This window comes from Molothrus ater, chromosome 3, assembly GCF_012460135.2.
Source record: "Molothrus ater isolate BHLD 08-10-18 breed brown headed cowbird chromosome 3, BPBGC_Mater_1.1, whole genome shotgun sequence".
NCBI classification, from domain to species: Eukaryota; Metazoa; Chordata; class Aves; order Passeriformes; family Icteridae; genus Molothrus; species Molothrus ater.
This window is the reverse complement of record NC_050480.2, coordinates 108,891,450-108,913,540: the sequence shown is the minus strand read 5'-3', so window position 1 is coordinate 108,913,540 and position 22,091 is coordinate 108,891,450. Positions and strand designations below refer to the sequence as shown.

Genomic DNA, 22,091 nt, shown 5'->3' with positions numbered 1-22,091 from the left:
ATAAACTGAAAAGTGCACATTGTTAAAATTCCATGAATGGACTGTTGGTGTTTTCGATCAGTCACAGGTTCACAAAAACAGCACTCTCGGCTCTGGAAGTAAATGCAATTAACAAGTTCTCAAGAAAATACTCTCAGATAAAGATGTAAATGAAGTTTTACTTTGGTCAGTTGGCCTCTTTATGTAAATATTTTGATTTGGTGTTGATACTTATTGATACGATTTTCAACATGAAGCTTTTTTTCTAAAAATCTTCTTTTCACCTGGCCAGTGATTCAGTAAATACATTGGAATAACTTGGAGATTAGCGATGACACAGAATGCCTGTGATTGATTGATTGATTGATTGATTGAGCTTTTAAAGACGGTTTTCTGATTTTAATGTCACCTTTTTCTGACTCTCATCTTTTAAGTGCAGATTCACTGCTGTATTTGTTTGTGCTATTGTAGATGAGCTTGAAATGCTGTCTGAGGCTCGAGCACGTCTGGCAAATACACAGGGAAAGAAGGCCAAGAGGAAAGCCAGGGAGAAGCAGCTGGAAGAAGCTCGGTAAACTTGCATTTGGTTTCATATCCTGGGACTTCTTTTCTTTACTCTACACTTGAAATCATGTGGTGTTACTGTTTCTTTAGACGTCTTGCTGCTCTCCAGAAAAGACGAGAACTTCGCGCTGCTGGAATTGAGATCCAGAAGAAAAGAAAAAAGAAGAGAGGTGTGGATTACAATGCAGAAATTCCATTTGAAAAGAAGCCTGCCCCTGGTTTTTATGATACATCAGAAGAAAATTATCAGTCCCTGGATGCAGATTTCAGGAGACTGCGTCAGCAAGACCTGGATGGAGAATTAAGATCGTAAGTGTGTGTTGGAATAAGAAGTGAACATCAGGGAACAGCACATCTGAAAAAAAAGCAACCCATATGTCTGTGTGTTAAGTCCTGGAAACATAATGTGGGTGGGAAATGTATTTTCCATGGGACAGATAAAAGTGCAGGTGGCCTCTGCCTTTTCAGCTTTTTGTGGTTTGTCTTTGCAGAAGGTCTAGTTCACCTATTGTCTGTGATCACCTCTTTTCTTTCGTCTAGTTCACCTTTTATCAGAATAATGTTTCTCACACATATTCTTGCTCTTTAAGTTGAAATGGTTATTTTTTTGAGATTGTATTTTTTAGCAGTTTATTTGCTTGTGTATTTAGTGTCCTTTAAATAATAACTTTATAATGATTGCTTATAGGAGTAGATTTGTAGTATTGCTTCTGATGGAGTTGTTCTTAAGTTGGTATCTTTAAATGCTTAATTTCTCCCCATCCCCCCCAAAAATCCCCAAAAGTGTAGTTGACAAGTTAAAGGCCACTCTTGGGTACATACTTAATTGTACAGTTGCATTTCCCATTACTGCCAAAACTGCATTTTACTGAGTTCAGTGCCAAGTACAATTTGGTTTATTAACTCATGTGGTGTTACTAACTGATTTTTCTTCATGGCTCTTTGTTCAGAGGGTCAGGCAGGAGCTTCAGACTGAAGGTTATGATTTCACTGACTGCCTCCATTGCTGTTTGAAGGAAATGCCATTTTTATTAAAGACTGATAAGAAATTGGTTCCCACTTTCCACAAAAGAAAATATTCACCTTACCTTAGCAGCTGCTGGAGAAAAAGAGGCTCTTATTTTTACTATCTAAATTCTTGACCTGACATTTTTTTATTGATCCAGTGACCCTGTTTATTGTAGTTTTTCGGCCTAAAGCTAAATCTGTTGGCTAATTCCATGATTTAAAAGCATTACACTGCCCTGTAGTATGTTCTGCTTCAAGATCTGCAGATCACATCCAATCACCTACAAGGTGCTCCACTCTTTCTGCAGTGTTTTATTTCAGCATATCCAGTGTTTGAAAAGGGTACAGCCTTTTTGCTCTTGGCTTGTTTGCTTTGCTCTGTAGCTGCTCTGTGTGTTCTGAAATGATCCTGTTTTCCATAATAACAGTGAGAGGGAGGGAAGAGAGCGCAAAAAGGACAAGCAGCACATGAAACGGAAAAAAGAGTCAGACTTGCCCTCAGCTATTCTGCAGACCAGTGGAGTGTCAGAATTCACCAAGAAAAGGAGTAAACTGGTGCTTCCAGCTCCTCAGGTGAGGTGTTTACTGATGATAAACAACTTATAAGGCCAATACCAAACAGTGCTGTTTGTTTTGTGGAATGGATCTCATAGTTACGTTGTATCTTACTGTGCCTTGGGATTTTCTCCTTCTAAGATATCTGATACAGAACTTGAAGAAGTTGTAAAAGTTGGCCAAGCAAGTGAGATTGCACGGCAGACTGCTGAGGAATCTGGAATCACAAACTCAGCTTCCAGCACTCTTCTCTCTGAGTATAATGTAACCAACAACAGCATAGCTCTGAGGACTCCCAAAACTCCAGCAGCCCAGGACAGGATCCTGCAGGTAGAGTATAAGTGTAAAGGATGGGTTTTAAGTTTTGGAGCAGGACTCAACTGAGTAGAAGGTGTAAGTGCCAGAGAAACACTCCTTAGATTATGGGCAATGTTGGGATTTGAAGCAATCCCAATCTTCAGGACACACTAAACAGCATAAAGCAGACCTGCTTCTATTTAATCAAGTGTCACTGTGCTTCAAAACATTCTGATTCTTTTTCTTTTAGTCATATATTGTGTGAAGCTTTTAACCATTCTCCTGGAGTCTTGCATAATTTTCCCTTTCTTGTGTGTCTCTCAGTGCTGAAAATGTATGAGTTCATCTCCTTAAAACAGTGTATTTTATGTTGTCCCACTTCTATTTCAAATAGCAAGTAGTAATTAACTGCAACAATGCAAGAATGTTTTCATAGCACTTTATTGGCTTAAAACTTAGGTGAACCAAAACCTGCCTTTGCAAACTCTGCCTGGATTTTTCAAAAAACTGGTTATGTTGAGTACATATTGTTAAGTATGTGGAAATGGATACATTAAGTCAGTGCAGCTAGTGTGTAGTACAAAACAAGACCCCAAAAATCCCACTCCAAAGCAAAAACCCTCTGAGTTGACAATGAGTTGTATTTCAGCAGTTCCATGATAGGACAAAAAAGAAAGTTCCTGGCTCTGCAGATCATAACCTAAGTCTGTGCAATGTTTGCAGGAATGGTCAGGCCCACCTTCAAATGGAGTTTATTATAAATGCCACAGCATTATGCATTTGCATAGGTGGATTAGTGGTCTTCTGGGAATATATTTGCTATTTGCAGTAGTATAATTAGCTCATTTTTAGGAAGACTTAATTCTTCACTGTAATAAGGAAAAATGAAATAAAGAAGGGGGCTGTTCATAAAAGCCTCAGCTGAGTCATGGACCAACAATCTAAATAGTGACCATCTCTTCTGGAACATTGTCTTTGAAGTGCAGTTTGGATAAAGTTGATTGAATTCAGGTTTCAGAGTTCAAGAGTGCTCTTCTATTTTAAAATCAGGATTCTTAGGATTACTTGAGTGTTCAGTCACTAACAGATCTTGGAGATTTATGGAGTCTGGCAAACTGAAGGAAGCTGAAACAATAAGTAACACACTCAGTTTTGCAACTCCAGTTTATAACATATTTTACTGGAAATGATGTTTAAGTGCCTCTCAGTGGAACAGTAGGGTGTATAAATACCAGTGTATGGGTGTTAAAGCTAAGAAATTTTAAACATTTTCCACAAACTGATATTCAAATAACTCTTCTGCTGTTCTGCTGCAGTAGCTGTTCTGAAATTGAATCTGTCAAATGTTACTGTCAATGTCTTGGTGAAGCACTGCTTGTGTTGTCTGTTACACAGGAGGCCCAGAATCTGATGGCTCTCACAAATGTGGATACTCCCCTGAAAGGAGGTCTTAATACTCCCTTGCATGAAAGTGACTTTTCAGGGGTAACACCACAGAAACAGGTTGTTCAGACTCCAAATACTGTGCTTTCCACACCTTTCAGGTAAACAGACTCCTTTTGTGATGGGTGCCTGGGTGGGCATGTGTCTGTTTGGAGATGGGTGAACAGAGCAGATTTTGATGTGTAAAATACTGTCATGATTAGACTTTCAAAAGAAACTCACTTTCCTTTCGAGCCCTTGTACAAGTTGCTTCTTCTCTGTGTCTTTAGAAAACTCAGCCATGTCCTCTTCATCTGTGTTCATACAGCTCACTGGAGTTTTGATCCAAAATGTGGCCTTCTGTGGTCTGGAGCAGTATAAATTATTCTGGGCTAATGCAGAGTATAAATAGTAAGCTGGAGTGTCAATTCTGTATGTGGATCCTGGCGTTTCCAAAGTATTACCTTGGAATCAAAGATGTGGGAGGTCCCTCAGCCAAACCCACACTGAATTTTTGAAAAGCTGGAGTAAATATTTTACAAGCCATATATATCCAAAATAAAATATTTCTTATATTGCCAATCTAAATAGTACAGAATTGCTGGTTTAACTCTTACAGTGAACAAATATATTTCCCACAAATGTCAAATAACATACAGCTAAAACATGTTACAACTGGTACATTTTGTGTGTCAGATTTTTCCACTTAGGTTCTAATTTTACTTGTATCATGTTAGTAGGAAAAGTGGAGAATGAAATAAAAAGGACCTTTATAGCTGCTTTTCCAAAGCAGCTTTATTTTGTTCAGAAGCTGTGTGCAAAAGCCCCGATCTTTTAATTAAAAAGAGCAGTTCCAGCAGTGAGTGCTTTTTTTGAAGATCTGTTGGTGTCAGTGTGATGCAAAATGAACGTAGAATTTGACCTGGAGTGATCTGCCTGTTGATTTGTGTTATTTTATATTTTAAAAAGTAGAGATGCTCTAATTTTGTTGTATGGGGTTTTTTTTGTGGTGTTTTTTTAATTTCTGAAGTTCAGATTTGCACATGTAAATATGTTACCTGTGGGTCAACTTGGCTTGCTTGCAGAAATGCTCTGTCAGTGGGAAAATCCAATCCTTCAGCAGAGGGAAAAATTAATCGAACCATGAGGTAGCCCCTCATTCATGTAGTAGGTCATTGGGATAGAGAACAATATTCCTTCCTAGTCTAGAGGAGAAGCAACTGGGGCCAACAAAATCTAAGACTTAATCCATGTTGCCTAAGCATAGATGCTTAGAAGTAATTATTATAATGTAATTACTTCTTCAATAGTCAGTGAAAGCAAAGAGGTATTTTAGGATGATCCATTCAACTGCAGCATGGGACAGCTGTTGGGCCAGATGATTTCAGAGCAAATGACTTGCCCAGGTGGTGGGGAAATTAGAGCTTGCAATTCAACCCTGGTTACTGCATCCCAGACTTATGCCTGGTGACTGGACAAGCTCCTCTCTCAAAAGCAGCAGTGGGACTTTGTGTTGGTGGAGTTCCTGAAGCTTCTCTTGAAATGATGATGTGCCTAGATTTCAGCTTGATAGGACCTTGGTTGCACCTTGACAGGCTTAAACAATTTATTCTTAGTATTCTTGTAATTACACTTTACAGTTTCACTGCCTCCCAAGAAAAAACTCTAAATTGAATGTATAGACTCTGTTTATGTAACTTTTTCCAACATTCAGGCTTTTGTAAGTAGAGTTCTTTAGTAAAAAACTAATGACTAATTGCACTTCACTAGAACACCCTCTCAGGGGTCAGAGGGCTTAACTCCTCGAGGAGGACTGACTCCCAAACCTGCCCTTGGCACAACTCCTGGGAGAACTCCCCTGCGGGATAAACTGAACATCAACCCAGAAGAGGGAATGGCAGATTACAGTGACCCATCCTATGCAAAACAAATGGTGAGTAGTACTTAAGAAATGGAAATCTGTGCTCTATCAATTTTCAGGGTTTTAGTTCTCATCTGCTGAAAATAATTTTATTTTATAATAAAATGTTATTGCTTCCACCTGTCTAGGGGTCTGTCCTTATCACGTAATAAAAGACAGTCTTTCTTTAAAAGAACAGAAGTCTTGCCACTTAGAATGGCTTTCAATGTGCTCAGTAAACACACTAAAACTGTTTTTTGGAGAAGACATAGTTAAGTTTCCATCCTATTTCTATCTTTGAAGCTGAGCAGGAAATGCATCTTGAGCAAAGATTCGTTTTTCTTGCAATCCTATACAATCCTCAAATTCCTATCATCTTGACTTCCTGATTTACCTACAGGACCTTTTCATCAGTCTTCTGTGTTGACAACACTGAGCTAAAGGAGTTTAATTTTTGCTGTTAGGAGCACTGGGGTTTGAGATGTTCAGAAATCTGAGTCCCATCCAGACTCTTTCATTACCTTTGGCAACAGATGTTTCCATTCTTGGAGATTCAGCCAGATGGGCCCTGCCAATCAGACATGGTATAAAAGGGCATATACCTAATAGGTAGCACCTTGAGAACTCCTTTTATGTGGCTGATTCTGCAGCCTCGACTGTAGCTTTGGATATCTCCCACCTGAGCTATTGGCAGTTTTCTTTTTGGCTAGCTAAGATATCCACTCTAAGTGTTTGCCATGTTCTCACAAAAATAACTCTTCAACTTCAAAATTCCAGAATTCCTCTTAACTTGAAGGAGAAGGTTTATTTAATGTAGTTATGCTTTGGTTCTCTCTTAGCCTTTTTATAGTAAAAGGACTTTTTACTGCTAGAAGGGAAACTGAGGCTTCAAATCCCTGGTGGACTTCCCTGGTTTCCAGATCTGGTGCTTTCTGGCTTTGCAGCAGACTAAGATGGCCATGGAATAATTAGTGTGTTGTTCTTGTCTGTTAATGCAGATGAGTGGAGTCTGATTGTGCTGTACTCAGGGAATTGCACTGCACTCAGGGTATAAATCCAGAAGCATCACATCACATCTCCCTGCTCTTCCCACAGGAGAGGGAGTCTCGGGAGCACCTGCGCCTGGGGCTCATGGCCCTCCCTGCTCCAAAGAACGACTTTGAGATTGTTCTGCCTGAAAATGCAGAAAAGGAGCTTGAAGAACATGAAGTAGATGAAACCTTTGTAGAAGATGCTGCTGATATAGAAGCCCGCAAGCAGGTCAGTGTGTGAGATGTGGATGCTGCTTTTTGTGTAAAATAAAATGTGTTCCTTGTATGGTTCCTGTAATTTCACACCTGTTCAATGGAGAGGTACAGCTTCTTCTACAGGATAGCAAAGTAAAATTTACCTGTTTTCTCTGCTGCTATCAGAGTATACACACTCAGAGGCCAAATCAATTTTCTCTCTAAATAATTTTCTTAATTTCTTAATGTTATGTATCACATTGTTTTCTACCACGGAGTCCTTCAGAGTGCCTGTGTCCTGCCTGCTGTGTTTGTCCCCCAGAAGACAAATATTTCCTTAAAAGCTTTTTTCTACAATGGCACTTGATTGATTTTAAGCACATAAGAACTGTGCTTTTTTTTCAGTTTCAGGTTATTCTCTCAAGGTTAAAAGTTGCTGTTTGTGAAAGATTAGACAGGTGTATACAAACTCAGGCAGGCTGGTAGCACACAGATAAAAATCTGCCATGCAGGGAATTGGCACCCTTGGCCACTAGCAGAGGATTACCCAGACAGCCAATTCGTGAATGGGTCTTGTTGTTGTGTTTTGGTTTAGAATCAAGGAAGACTGGACAAAGTACAAGCCTAAAGTCTACCAGTTAATTGGCTGTACTGGCTAGTAACCAGAGATACTTTAAATCTTTCTAAAAACAGTTCCTTTTCTATTTATTGCTAAGCCTAAATTTTGTTTTGCAAATCTCTTTCTATTATATACCTTATATAAATATACATTTTTCATAAAAATAAATGAGATTTTTGAGTCCAGAGAACTTTTTGAAAATGGCTGTGCCTTGACAAGTGAACAAAATATTTTAAAAAATCCTATGCTTTGATCTTTAACTGGGATAAGCATTTCCCAGAATTTGATTCCTCATGTGTCCTATTTGGGGAGGAACATGTTTTATACATGTATTTGTATGTCTTGTGCACACATACCCTAATAAAAAGTCTGAATAAATACAAGTAGTGTATGTGTGTAGAATAGAGGAAAGAATCTTGAGTTGTACCATCATACAAGAGAAGAGCATCCTGCCTTCAAGAGAAGATGTGATGTTGCGTGCTGGGATTAGAACATGGAGGATGTTGGTCGTTGTTCCTGAAGTTCCTGACAACACTGGCTTTTCATGTTATTTATTGCTTGAAAGTGTATTGTAAAGAGAAATCTCATATTTTTCCACTTTAACAAGTATTGCTTTAGTGAAATATGTACTTTAAGTCATTGAAGATGAGAAACAGAGTCATGGCTGCTAATTTAAGAGTCTTTCTTTTCCTGGTGGATTTAATGTCTGAAGAATTAGAGCAGCTGTCACACATAGAGAAATGTGTAAAGAACAAAATCTTGCTGCAGTTGAGATTGAAGGAGAATTTGATGCCTGGAAATGACTTCGGAAGATCTTTTTTCTGTTAAGAGTTAATCTGCTGTGCTCTTCCCATTCACTTTAGAGGCAGTGAATTACGTTGTCATCACATTATTTAGCTCTTGCTTACTAACATGAAGTCTATATACTGGAAGGAATCTTTGCTTCAATAATCAATTAGTTTTTATATCACATACATTCCTAGGCAGCATCTGAGTTACAGTGGCTGCAGTAACACTTGGCTTGTTTGTTTAGGCTCTCCGAGAAGCAGAGCGTGCCAAGGAGCTGAAGAGAATGCACAAAGCTGTGCAGAAGAATCTACCACGGCCCTCAGAAGTAAGTGGAAACAAAATTCACTGTTAAGGGACAAAAATTAAAAATAAAGGCTTTAACCATTATAGGAGGAAATACAGTCAAAGGAAATCATGAGAGAGTGAAATCTTTGACTATGCTGATTTTCATGAAGCTTCCCCCACAGAGTTGCCTTGTGGTATTTCATCTGCACAGATGTTGAGATTGCTGCATGTGTCACAAGGGTTTTGGCACCTCTGCTGTGGGGTTTAGCTGATAGATAAAATTTATACTTGAGTGGAGATACATGAATTTAATATTATCTTTGGTGTATATTATATTTACAAACTTTTTTTATTCCTGGACAGGTCAATGAAACAATACTGAGACCCTTAAATGTGGAACCGCCCCTAACAGACTTGCAGAAAAGTGAAGAACTCATAAAGAAAGAGATGATTACCATGCTTCATTTTGATCTTTTACATCATCCATTTGGAGAACAGTTTACTGGTAAGAAAGGCAAAGGCCCAGGATTTGGAAGCAACAATGCTGAGCACATGGCTTACTTGGAACAAAATCCTTATGAGAAGTTCTCCAAAGAGGATCTCAAGAAGGTGAGAATTGTGTGGCCTGAGAGACCTAAAGTCTCCTTAGGGCATAGTTCTGTAATATTGGAGGAAAAAGCCTACACAGAATTGAGTTGGGAGGTCTCCAGAGGGTTGTATGAAGGGCTGTAGTCATGGAGTTGTTGGGGTTGGAAAGACCTCTCAGATAATCAGATTTGATCATTAACCCAGCACTACCAAGCATTAAGTAAGGATAAGTTAATAAGTAGGGATGATTTAAGTGCACATTCTGCTTTCTGTGAGCTGATGTTAATCTGGGCTTTCAGCAGAATGATGAGGATGCTGTATTTGCCCATAGACATTGTCAATGAGATACAAATTTGAATGTGTTGTGGTTGCTTATCATTTTAAATAAGGGTAAGGGGAATAATACCCCAACAGGTACCATATTCTACTTTACCATCTCTGTAAATTGCTGTTAAATCATTGAGGCATTAACCAGGTGTAATACCCATCTTCTGCTGCCTCTGAATTTTATTAATCCAGAATCACAAAGCATTTTCTTCAAAACAGTGCAGACTGAATAGGACAATGGTATTCAACTTGTACCTTGGAGCAGCAAATCAAGTTGCTTAATTATGCTTGTCAAGCTCAATAGCTCAATCCAGGCAAGCTGTGCTGGTGCAGAGCCTGCTGGGCTGTGGCAGCTGATCTTGCAGCCATACCTGGTCCAGAAGTGCTGAGCAGGCAGATTGGGCCCTGGCTGGCTGCAGTGAGTGGGCGGCCTGGGCACTGTGTCCTGTTTTGCATTGTAATCCCAAGTTAAACAGCCGCTCTGGACCAGGGTTCCAGTTCAGGGTGTTCATTTATTTAAGCAGCTACAGATGTTGCTTTTTGCTGCCAAGTGACAGATAGGCAATTCTGTGGTTTAGCTCTTTCAAAGAGCTTCACCTGTGAAGCTGTGCCAATAACCTTTGACCAAATGCCTAAAAGAATAAAAATGAATGAAAAGAGCAAAATCACGTGCCACCAAGTTGTCTGTCTCTTTAGACTTGTCCTCTGACAATACCTGTTGTATCTCTGCACCTAAATCCCTTTTATACCTTTAAGGTGACTCTAAAGATACACAAGCAGATTTTAAATCCATGTCCTTGACCATATCTGACCAATGAATGTAGAGCCTGAAAGGAGAAACACTGAACAGTATGTACTTCCAATTTGCTGTGAAATGAAAAATTATACTTCAAAATCTCTTACCAGGAGACGTTAAAGATGGAAAATACAGTTAGATCATGAATTTCACTGCCCTGCCAGTGTCAGATTGTTCCCTTAGGAATGTTCTCTGAGTGCTTTCTCTGGTTGTTTTGAAGTGCAGCAAGAATCAGGTTTGCTATCACTTCCCTTAGAGACTATTACACGCTCCAGTAGTTTTTGTCTGGAAACTTTTCTTCAAAGTCCCTGGAAGTTCTGTCTCCTAACTGATGGGCAGAAGTTTTTTTGCATCCCTGCTCCTGCTTGCTCTCTAACATTCAGCACAATATTCCCTCTTGTCTAAAATCCAGTTCAAACCAGAAAATTTTCCTATCTCTGTGATCTCATCTGAGGCTTGTTTATTTTGCTTTACTTCATTTGTTTTTAGAACATCTTCATACTAAAACCCTTTCATAAAATACTCCTTTCTTTTCCTGATGTGCAGTTCTCTTCTGGGAAGGATTAGCAAGGATTAACAGTGGTGCTGGGTAGGGTGTGCTGAGCTCTTGGAGCTGGGAAACACTTCTGGTGCCACAAGTAAATACCCTCAAGTAGTTCCTCACAGTGTACTAATCTTGGCTAATTGAAATCTATAACATTGAGCTTTGTCAGGTGTGGTTGTGTTACTCCTATTTTATCTGTCTTGACCATCAAGAACAAATAATTAATTTTCTCTTCCCCAGTATCTGTGGAATCATCTAATCTGGTGATACCTGAATTTCTACCTGGTCAGTGTGCAGTTACAAAACATAACATCTGCTTGCAGTAAGATAGCTACTGCTGATAGGGAAATTTGTGCTGCACCTGTAAATGCTGTTGAAAGAGAGGAGATGGACATGTTCTTATAAACAATGAAGTCTAGACTGGCAAAGATGCTTTAATTTTTTAGTTATTAATAAAATCAGAAGGACTTGTGTGCCTGTTTCGTTTTGCGGGCCAGGCTCTTTGTCAGAACTATTAAGAGTTGTGAGACCAACAAGAATCTTTTCAGTTCATTGTAAACTTTGAAAACTAAACTGTAAGCAACAGAGTACTCATATATCACCAGTTCTTCAGCCACAGAACAGTGTTAGTTGCAGTCAGAGTTGTGTTTCCTGCAGCAGAACTTACACAGCTCACCCTGGGAATGTTTAGACTTGACTTTCCAGGTTGTGTGGAGAAGGGCAAGAAAAAGGAAATGAAAAGTGATTTTTGTTTCATAGGACAGCTGCTTCTGTCTGTACAGTTCTCCCTCCCCTCAAGGTCCCTGCTTTTATCTCTGTTCTTGTGCAGCAAGATGAAGTATCTCACTGTGCCACAGCTTTCATTAGCCACGCCAGAGTGATGTCAGGTTTGGCCAAATTATATAAAATGAGGGATAGTTGTGCTGTGAGGAGCCTTCTAGCCTGGGTTTCATTTGTAATCCACAGCATCTGTGTTCGATTTCATAGTTAGCTTAACCTGATGGTGAGCTTTGAGTATGAAAAGCTGCCCCCATGAATTGCACACTGAAGGTTTGAAAAGAAGAGAAATTTCCTTGTATCCTGTGTATTGTAACTGCAACTTCTCTCATCCTTTCCAACAGGCACAGGATCTACTGGCACAAGAGATGGAGGTGGTAAAGCAAGGAATGGGGCATGGAGAGCTGTCAAGTGAAGCTTATAACCAGGTGTGGGAAGAATGTTACAGCCAAGTGCTGTACCTGCCTGGACAGAGCCGCTACACAAGGGCTAACTTGGCCAGCAAAAAGGACAGGATAGAGTCACTTGAAAAGAGACTCGAGGTCAGTGTCACTTCTTTCTGCCTTTTGCACCTCCTTTTTTTGAGTTTCCTTGTGGTTTTTTTGTTCTTTTTTCCTTTGTAGGAGTTCAGTCAGGTCTTTTGAAAGGATTCATTTGAGAAGGTTGGTTGTTGAGGAGTTTTCCTAGGGAGTTTTTAGATGTTCTTGAGGTGCTTAAATCGCCTTCTCTCATCTTCCTCCTTACAATATCCCCACACAGAGTATTCCCACACAAAGTTTCTCTCTGCATTGTTGGCTGTAGCACAGCTCATCTACTCCATTCTCTACTGGAGAGAAGGTCAGGTTCTGCTGTCTGTTAATTACATGTGGATTTTTTGATGTTTTCTTAATCTCTGCTGTGAGTGGATCAGATCTTTCTCAGTTTGCACTTGATTGTGGCCAGGATGAGGAGAAACCTCAGAGAATGATGCTTAAAAAAAATATCTCTGTGCCAAAGTTCCTCTCAAGTTCTCTTTCCAACTTAATTTTGGTTTCTGACTGACTATTACATACATGAAGGTTAGATAGTCTTGAATTCTTTCCAGGCTGGCATCTTTCTCCAGTTCCAGAGATTCCTTCCAAAAAAGGGAACAATGGATGTTTGTGATCCCATTTGACTTTCTTTGTCAGAGCCTTTGACACTGATTTCCTTTGCCCATTCCTCTCTCTAGATTTTCACCCAAACGCTCCATACAAAAAACCAAAAATAGACAATGTTCATAATAACAAGTAAGCTGGTCTGAAACAGTTTCTTCCCACAGAACATGTTTGTTCTGACTTGCAGTAAGTCATAAATGTTTTCTAAAATACTGCTTTAGCCTAAAAGTTTCTCTAATATGCAGATTAATTTTTTCCCCATGGTGAAAGGAAACTTTTCAAAATTTTTCTGTATTTAACATCAACATAGCTACTGTTGCTAGAAGTAAACCTCCCCAAACAGCTGCTACCCCAGAAATAACTAGAGTCCAGAAAGGCTGAATTTTCGCTTGATTCATACACATGAAATACAACGTGACTGTGTGTTTTGTGAAGTCTGTCAGTCAAGGGCGTTGTCCAGGTGCAGCTCCCGAAGTTGTTAGCCCAGCGCCGGGCCAGGAGCAGCTCACCTGCGTGTATCCCGGTAGTAGGGCTTTAGTATGAGCTCCAGAGCCCCTGTCGTGCTGCTGCTCACCCAGCAGAGAGCACCATTGCCCTGCCCAGCGCTGCCTGCCAGACTCTCACTTGCTCTGCTTTCCCAAACCCGAGAGGGAGCTCAGCAGCAGCAGCCTGGCCTGGCAGGCAGCGTGCCAGAAGTCAGAGGGCTGCACCTAATTTGTGTACAAATCCTTTTGAAATTTAAATATCTTAGGTCCAAAACGACGTTAGAAGGGCGTTATTAAAGTTGCAAAGTCAAACAGTCCAAGTTAGGGAATGCACGAACAGCCTTAATTTGCCTGTGCATATGCTTTTTGAGACAGTCTTTAATTTCATGATTGCAGCCTAGTTTTTCCACAGACTCATTTACTGCACAGGGTGGATGGTACTTGCTTAATGAGTAGCTCTTGAATATTTTGTTTTCTCTTAATTGTTTGGTGTGTGGCCCTGTGCCTTTATCCTGTGCACTGTTTCTGCAGTCTAAATTGGTTACTTCTGTGTGGGCTTTCTTGGGCTGTTGATTTCTGTCCTTCTCTTCCCAATATTTGAATGAGTAGTTGGTGATGGATGCATATTAAGGATACTGAAGCAAAGTAAGGTCAAGTTTATCATTTATCAAGCTCATGTATGTTTGTTCTAAATGGTCTTTGCTCTGCAGTCATAAGACAGTCACCCAGGAAGCAAAATACAAATCTGAGGTCTTGCCAAAAAAAAAAAAAAAAAAAGAAAGGTTTTATTTTCTGCCAACATTGCATGGGACTCTGTGAAAGACACTTAACAAAATTCTGTTAGCTGTGTCCCATCAAGCTTAGAAAAGTGATCCTGCCTCTCTGCCCTGCCTGCTGAGGCACATCTGGGGTGCTGTGTCCAGTTCTGGGCTCCTCAGGACAAGAGAGACATGGAGCTCCTGGAGTGGCTCCAGTGCTGGGTGGCAAAGATGATGGAGGGACTGGAGCATCTCCCTGATGAGGAAAGGCTGAGGGAGCTGAGGCCGTTCAGCCTGGAGAGGAGGCACAGCTGAGAGGGGCCCTCAGCCCTGGGTGTCCCTGTGTGCAGGGAGGGTCAGAGCAGGGCCCAGGCTCTGCTCCAGGGCCCAGCAATGGCACCAGAGGAACGGGCAGGGACTGATCCCAGCAAGTTCCACCTGGACAGGAGGCAGAACTTCTTTCCTGTGCAGTGACCAAGCATTGAATAGAGACCAGAGAGGCTGTGGAGTCTCCCTCACTGGGGATATTCCAGAACTGTCTGGACACAATCCTGTGCCCTGTGCTCTGGGATGACCCTGCTTGAGCAGGGAGGTTGGATCAGATGAGCCACTGTGGTCCCTTCCAACCTGACCCATCCTGTGTCTGTTATCAGTCACTGCAGTCATGAGACTCTGGCTAATGTAGCTACATCCCCTGGGAGCTCAGAGTGCTGCTGGATGAGACTCATAGTGCAATTCCACACACAATCCTGCTCTCCCATTTTCCTGTGTTGCAAAATTCCACCCCAGTGGGGCCGGCAGAGCCCCATGCCTGCAGGTGTAGTGAGCACTGTGCTGCCTCTCACAACTCACTGTTGTTGAGTGCAGGTGGACTCTGTGCAAAGTTAAATTTGACCTGAAAATCTCTCCCAAGTGTGTGCAAAATGCAGTTTAGTGCAGCTCTGTGACTTGACCCTAAAAGGCCCTTCCTAAAAGGAAGGTTTTTTAAGCATAGCTCACCTGCTGAATCATTTCTTAAACAATAAATAAAAAGCGTAGCAGTTTAATGAACAAATGAATATGCAATAAAAAAGCACAGATTTTTTTTTTCCTACCCCATTCTCAGCAATGACAAAACCCACCTTCATTTTAATGTTTTTCCAATTAAAATTGTCTGAAAGCAGTATCAGTTGAAATAGATATTTTAATGGGAAGTATCAGGCAAGCTTAATGAAACACAGGGATATTAGATCAGCTTTCAGTACCCCAAGACACTTGCTCATACTCTTAGCTGTCTTTGTGAGAAGAGTAGAAATTGTGAAACAGAATACACCAGCAGCAGCAACTGATGTTGGTCAGTTTTGGGGGCTGCTTCTTCCCATTTCTAGTGCACTAAGATTTTTAGAGGGAAAAAACCATGAGAGTGTAGTGATATTTGGCACAGCTGCACATGGGGAAGTCACTGTCTAATACTTCCATATGGGGCTGCTGACACCCTGCAGATCCTGTGCAGAAAAACCAAGCTGTTTCTGGGTCTGTCTTCGTCACTCAGAGATTCCTGGCTGGATTGATGGTGTGGACACACACTCATCTTCCTCTAATTGTCCTGTTCTCACTGCCTGAGTGGTTTAGTCGTGGCATTCTATGTTGACATGACATTTATCTTTCTCAAATGGATGCTGATATCACAAACAGATTTGTGCTCTTATTGATGGACTTGAGGAAGCAAAGTGGAGCCGTTGTGGAGAGCTTCTGTTTGGCTGGGTATCCTGTCCAAGCATCATCAGTAATGCACAGCTCATCAGTAGTTCTGATGTTGGAGTGTACTGCTGTATATTAGTAATAATTTTCATTGCTCTGTTTTGAGGGTTTTGGACTCCTTGAATGTGTTACTTAATGTAGGTTAAGAGTGTTAGAAGATTAGTATGTGAACTTCCTTGCATTACAGATGGGGAGTTTCAGGTCTATGCAGGTGAATCTCTGTGACCTCAGTGTTTGTGGCTCTGGTACACCTTAGATTTGTGGATTTTTCTGATCTTTCCAGTAGCTTTAGAAATCCAGAGCATTTTTCCAAGGTTAGGCTACACTGCAGAGCAAGTGATTTCAGAAATTGAAGTTTTCTGATGCTTGCAGTTGTGTTGAGTAATGGCTTCAGTTTTCTGCAATACCTTTTGCTCCCTCCTCTTCCAAACAATACATTTATAAAGAAAAGCGTTCCTACTAACATATGTTAAACTGGGAACATTATAAGATAAAATGAGATAGTAAAGGCATCTATTTAACAAGCTAGTTGCTTCCCTTTGTAGTTCACAACATAGAAACCTCCTGCCATCTTTACTTTTCCTTTGAAGACAGTTAATGAAGTTGGCTTGCAGAATACAAATACTTTAATTAAAATTGTTGTAGTTATCATTATCATTTCAGTTGATTACTAAATTATAAATGCTATTGAAAGCCTACAGGGGAAAAGTTCAAGATACACTGTATATGCAAAATCTAGTAAATTAACTATTCTTTGCAGTATCCAAGATACATCAAGGTGATCATTTATCAAAGTGCTGATGTTTGCTTTTAATTGCAGCCCAAGTCCCCTGAATTAATTCAGATTAAAAACAACTTGCTTAGGTGGAGTTTTATAGGATGCATGGTACACTCTGCTGCAGGGTGTATCACTTCAGTTTATTGGAGTTTGTATTTTAATTTCTCTCTAGTTTATGTGCTAAACTTTGCAGTTTCTTTTGCATTTTCAGGTGTGCTGGTACTCAAAAAGCACTCATAGAAAATAAGAGATTTTATAGGACTAGGAACAGAGAAATTACTCACAAAACTAAAATACGGTGAAAATCCTGAGTAGCATTGCTTTTATGGTCACATGTTTTATTTTGTGCTAATGTCTTGCATTTGTGGAATACACTTCTTTTAATAAGGTCTGTTGGGAATGTAGTTGGCACCAGAGGATGACAGCAGAGAGGCATCAGGGGTCTTCACTGTCAGATTGTTCAGAATCTACAAACTTAGTGTGCTTAGGAATAAAGGTCAGCATTGACAAAGCTCTCATTGCAAAGGCCTTTGCACACCCTCACTGTCCAGAGCTGAGTTCTGCCAGGATCACCATGGAGCTTCTGCTGTACTGAGAGGGAGCCAGGCTCTTTGGCAGCTCCTCTATTGCCTGAGCTTCCACAACCTTGTCAGCCCCTAGAAGAGGCCAGTGCAGGCACTCTGGTTGTGCAGCAGTGGTGTTTGAAGGTAATTACACTGTGCTGGCTGCCCTCTGACCTCACCAGACACTGCAGTGACCGATGTTTGCTTGTGTTTAATCAAAGCTCTTGGCCTCTGGTGGGTGTTGCTGTCTGTGATCTTAATGCAAGGCTTTTCTTTCCAATGAGTGGTAGAGAGTTTCCAAAAAAGTTTAGTAAAAATAAATTAATTAATTTTTCGTCCTAAACTATGCTCTTCTAGACATGCTTCTGCTGTGATTGAGATAGGATCCTTGAATCATTAAATTTGGAAGACCTCTAAGATCACCAAGTCCAGTCATCAACCTTATACCACCATCTTGTTCACCTCTAAAGCATGTCCTCAAGTGCCATATCCACACATTTTTTGAGCAGTTACAGGGATGGTGACTTCACCACTCCCCTGTTCAGCCTGTTCCAATGCTTGGCAACCCTTTCCATAATAAAATTTTTTCCCAATATCCAGTGTAAACCACCCCTGATGCAATTTGAAGCTATTTCCTCTCATCCTGTCATTTGTCACCTGGGAGAAGAGACTGACACCCACCTCAGTACAACCTCCTTTCTTTGTAGGGAGCATACATGGGTATCACTCATAAAACTGCTGGTCTTACAAGCAGTTTTCAAATAAAAATCTTCAAAGTGAACTTTAATGTCATGGCTGTAGACCAGCAAAGACTACTGACTTACACAGTAACTTTCTAGATTATTCTAGTTCTAGCTGGATGCTGTGAGCCCCTGTAGGAGCACTTGCTTTTCATATACCCTGTATTGTTTTTACTCAACAGTCACACTGACTCATGGTGTTTGAAGACAAGTCATTATAATTTCTGGAACAATACTTCAGGGGGAGCATGCTCTTGGGTCATTAAATTTGGCTGTGAGTAGAGAGAACAGCGTTCTGCAGATATCACTAAGTCATAATGGTACATGATCTACGTGACAAAGTACAATATAGGAGTTTATCTGGGGCTCCCCTAGTAAACTGGGAAAAGGCAGCTTTATATTGCTATGCAAGCTTTGAACATCTGGTCTAGTTTCAGTTGGGAAGTTGTAGTTGCTTACCAGCAGTGCCTTAAATTGAAGATTTTTTTAAGTGAATCCATAAAAAATTTAGTGTGATCCCAGTCAATTAGAATGAATTTCTTTTTTTTCATGTCTTACCAGCTACAAGCTCAGTCCCTCTTTGACTGCTCTGACCCTGATCAGCACCTTTACTTCATGATCCTCATTCTCCCTCGTACATTAAGTAGAGCATCTTACTGGAGGTGAGGTGTTCAAGGCCAGCTTGGGCTTGGATTTGGGCTTGGAGCAGCCTGGTCTAGTGGAAGGTGTTCCTGCCCATGGCTGGAGGGTTGGAATGATTTGATCTTTCAGGTCCCTTCCAACCCAACCCATTCTCTGATTCTGTGATCTTTAGTGCCACAGCAGAAATGTGAAATTGTGTCAAGCCCATGAAGTGGTTTTGGTCAATGAGCTTAGCTAATGGTTAATAAATTGAGGCCTTATTGTTCTACACTGGACATGCAATTTTGGTTTAATACTAACTCCAAGCCTCAGTTTCCAAGAGTTGACTTATATTTTACTAACTTGAGGGTAACTCAGGCAGGGCTCTACAGAGAGTTTTGCCTGGTCAAACTCTGGACAGATAGAACAGTGTTTCAAGCCAAAAATGGAGAATTTTGTTCAAGAGCTTGGAACTGAAAAAAGCATTTTGAAGTAGAGAAATTAATGACTTTTTTTTTTAAAGTATGCTATTGTTGAGTGCAGCACAAGCTTGTAAAGGCAGATGACCCCAGCATGGCCAGAGGATTCTGTAGTGTGGGGTTCTTGTCCCTGAAGTGGTTGGAAATGCCTGGCCTGGAGCACAAGCTGCTGTCGAGCTGAGCACTCTCACTGCAGACACTGCAGCTGAGCCAGCATGAGCCAAGCTCACAAACCTGCCATTCCAATTAAGTCACTCCATCTCCTGCCAGCAGAACTGAATTTGGGAGGGCCATGTGTGGGTCTGAGGTGAGGAAGGAAGTTGCAGTAACATTTAGAGTAGTCCTATGTATGTTCCAGGAGTGCTCTGCTCAGCCGGCGTGGCTGAAGCTGGCAGAGGATTTCTGTGCACAAGCGAGGCAGCTTTGTGATGATGTTGATTCTCCAAGGTCACGGAACAGGTTGGTTTACTTTGACTGTGCCTCTGCTCTGAACATGTAGCAGTTTTTCTTCCATGTTTGTTTAATCCATCCAGCGTGATTAGGAAGATCAATTAAAAGACAAGAGAGCTTAATGCTGTTCAGGGATTACCAGAAGCTCCACATTAAAGGGAAGGAAAACAAACCAGTCAGTACAGCAAAAAACCCTTGGAACTGAGGAGGGGTGTCCTCAGTAGACCTGGTGAGATGAGAATTCTGAAAATGAAGTTTTTAAAGCAATTGAGCTCTTCCTTCCTCAGGGTCAGTTTTTCTTAAATCTTTCCCAGTGGATGTTTGTTCTCATAAGGAGTCCTTCTCTGTCCTTTCTTGTCCTTAGTTAAACCTTACAACTAACATCTAAAATTCCCTTCCCAAATTTAAGTCCCTCTTCCTTTCTCAGTAGCAGTAAGAACAGATGAATTTTTCACAATTAACTTTGGGATATTTAAAGCAGGGTGTTGTGTCTTCTTTTTCTCTTTTTTTGTTCAGCAGAGGAAAAACAAATCAAACAAACCCTGGTTTTCCAGTCAGTCTCCCTTTTCTAGATCATGTTTTATAAACCTCTGGTTATGTCTGTTGCTCTTTTGGCTCTTTTGTCTGCTGCTTGTTTTGGTTTCTCTTCCTTGGTTCTCTAGTGCGGTACTGAAAACTGAACACCACTTTACAAGTCATGAGGGAAGCTTTTACATTGGAGATTTGGGATGGGATGAGGCTCTCACACTTGCCTTAACACCATATATCATCTTACCCCGTGTCTGTACATGCTGTTCTCATTTTGCTGTTGCTGGTATAAAAGTCAGCAGAACCAAAGCTAGCCAAGGAACAGTACAAAATAAATAAGTGGAGAAATCTTTCAAATATCTTTACTCTTTCTGTTAGGTTCAGGGGGAAATGGTTGTCAGATTTTACTCAAATCTATTTCTTTGCTTTAAGCAAATAATGTAGACTACTGTTTAAACACACCTCTTCATAACTGCTTGGAATTTTTAGCTTGGTATCTGAGCCTTAAAATTTTATGAAGCTTGAACTCAAATTATATGCAGTTGTTGGCACTAATGCAGCAGTCAGCAATTTTTAATAAATAGTATTTGTTACAAAAGCTGAGACCTCCTTTTGACCTTCTCATAGTAGGTCCTAAAATTTTGTAGTTGGGAGGGAGGGGAAAAGGTGGTGAGTGTTCACATTTCTCCCTAAGCAGAGAAGGAAGAAAGGGCTGTTATTTCTGGTTTTAGAAACCTGGGAGGCTTTTTGCTTTTCTTTTTCTTGTCTTTTCACAGCAGTGGGGCCTATGATAATCCAAGATGGGACAAAGAACTGAGTAGGAAAGCAATATAGGAACATATAACCTAAGGAGCTCTAGTAGTTAAGAGTCCAATATCCAGACCAACTCAGAAATATTAAGTCAAATTCTCTGAAAATTTCAAGAGTGCCTAAATAATTGGGGTCTGATACTCTAATAAGTATTAGACTTGAACTGGCTTTGTTAGAAGCTTTAAATTTTAAAATGCTTTATTATATCTAACACTTTCAGATAGTACACACTTGGGGTGGGGTTGATCTACCTGGTCTTGGATAACAGGGTCTGAACAGACAGTGTGTGCTCCTATCACCATCAGTGAAGAGTCCTTCACTGAGCTGTTTAATCTTGTCCCAAGGCCCTGGATCAGATGAGCCATGCTCTGGAGTTGCCAGTTTCTCTCCTGATGACAGAAAGATCTCCTGTGACAAACCCAGATGTTCATGTCTAAAGCCAAGCAAAGTGAATCCCACCTGAAGAGTGTAAAATTGTGAGACCAGGCCAGTACTGCCACTGCTGGTGGTACTTGGAGCATGGGGATACTTCAGGGCTTGTGACCACAGTGCCCTGATCCAGTCTCTTTTCTGTATGGTGGGGATAGTGCTGATAACTCTATTTATGCCCTCAGGTACTCAGTGTTTAAAATTTTGTTAGAAAATCAGATTGTTGAGAGATCAAGGTATCACAGAATAGTTTGGCTTGAAGGGATCTTCAAGCTCAGCTCCTTCCAACCCCCTGCCATGGGCAGGGACACCTTCCACCAGCCCAGGTTGCCCAGAGCTCCATCTAGCCTGGCCTTCAGGGATGGGACAGACAAACCTCTGGGCAACCTGTGCCAGGGCCTCACCACCCTCACAGTAAAGAATGAGATCTTCACTCAGGATGACAGAAGGGTGGAACTTCTCTAAATGGTCTTTTTTAGTCTTCTCTGAAGAGCGACATTGCAATGGGAGTTTCGTTTCATACCAGCCATACTCTACATTGTCTGTAATGCTGGGAGCAACATGGACAGTTGATCTTTCTTACATTAGGCCTCTGTTACAAAATTCTGTTTGCCTGTGCATCCATCTATTCCATGATCTCTAAATGTCAGTGGTGCTCAGCACACATTTTTCATCCAAGAAACAGTAATTGGAAAATAGTTCATTGACCGCACAGCTGTATTTGTTGTTGCAGTAATAGCATATTATTTACCAATGAAGACATTTAAAGCTTTCATACTTTTCCATCAGAGAGTATCCTCACAAATCCCTAATCTATTTATTTAATTTTCTCTAGATTTATATAAATATTGAAAAAGAGGCGCCTTTCTGTATGCTTAAAGCACCTTGGGCATAGCTT

General features: G+C 40.7%; 1 protein-coding gene across 1 annotated transcript in view; it reads left to right on the top strand.

Moving 5' to 3' along the window:
• The window catches only part of CDC5L (cell division cycle 5 like), a 31,846-nt gene that overhangs the window by 5,589 nt on the left and 4,166 nt on the right, over positions 1-22,091 (top strand). Inside the window, exons 5-14 of the mRNA XM_036380194.2 lie at positions 451-550; positions 634-852; positions 1,980-2,124; positions 2,248-2,436; positions 3,799-3,947; positions 5,596-5,758; positions 6,821-6,985; positions 8,604-8,684; positions 9,008-9,253; positions 12,021-12,218. Coding sequence (XP_036236087.1) covers positions 451-550; positions 634-852; positions 1,980-2,124; positions 2,248-2,436; positions 3,799-3,947; positions 5,596-5,758; positions 6,821-6,985; positions 8,604-8,684; positions 9,008-9,253; positions 12,021-12,218 — 1,655 coding nt within the window. The remainder of the gene's footprint in view (positions 1-450; positions 551-633; positions 853-1,979; positions 2,125-2,247; positions 2,437-3,798; positions 3,948-5,595; positions 5,759-6,820; positions 6,986-8,603; positions 8,685-9,007; positions 9,254-12,020; positions 12,219-22,091) is intronic.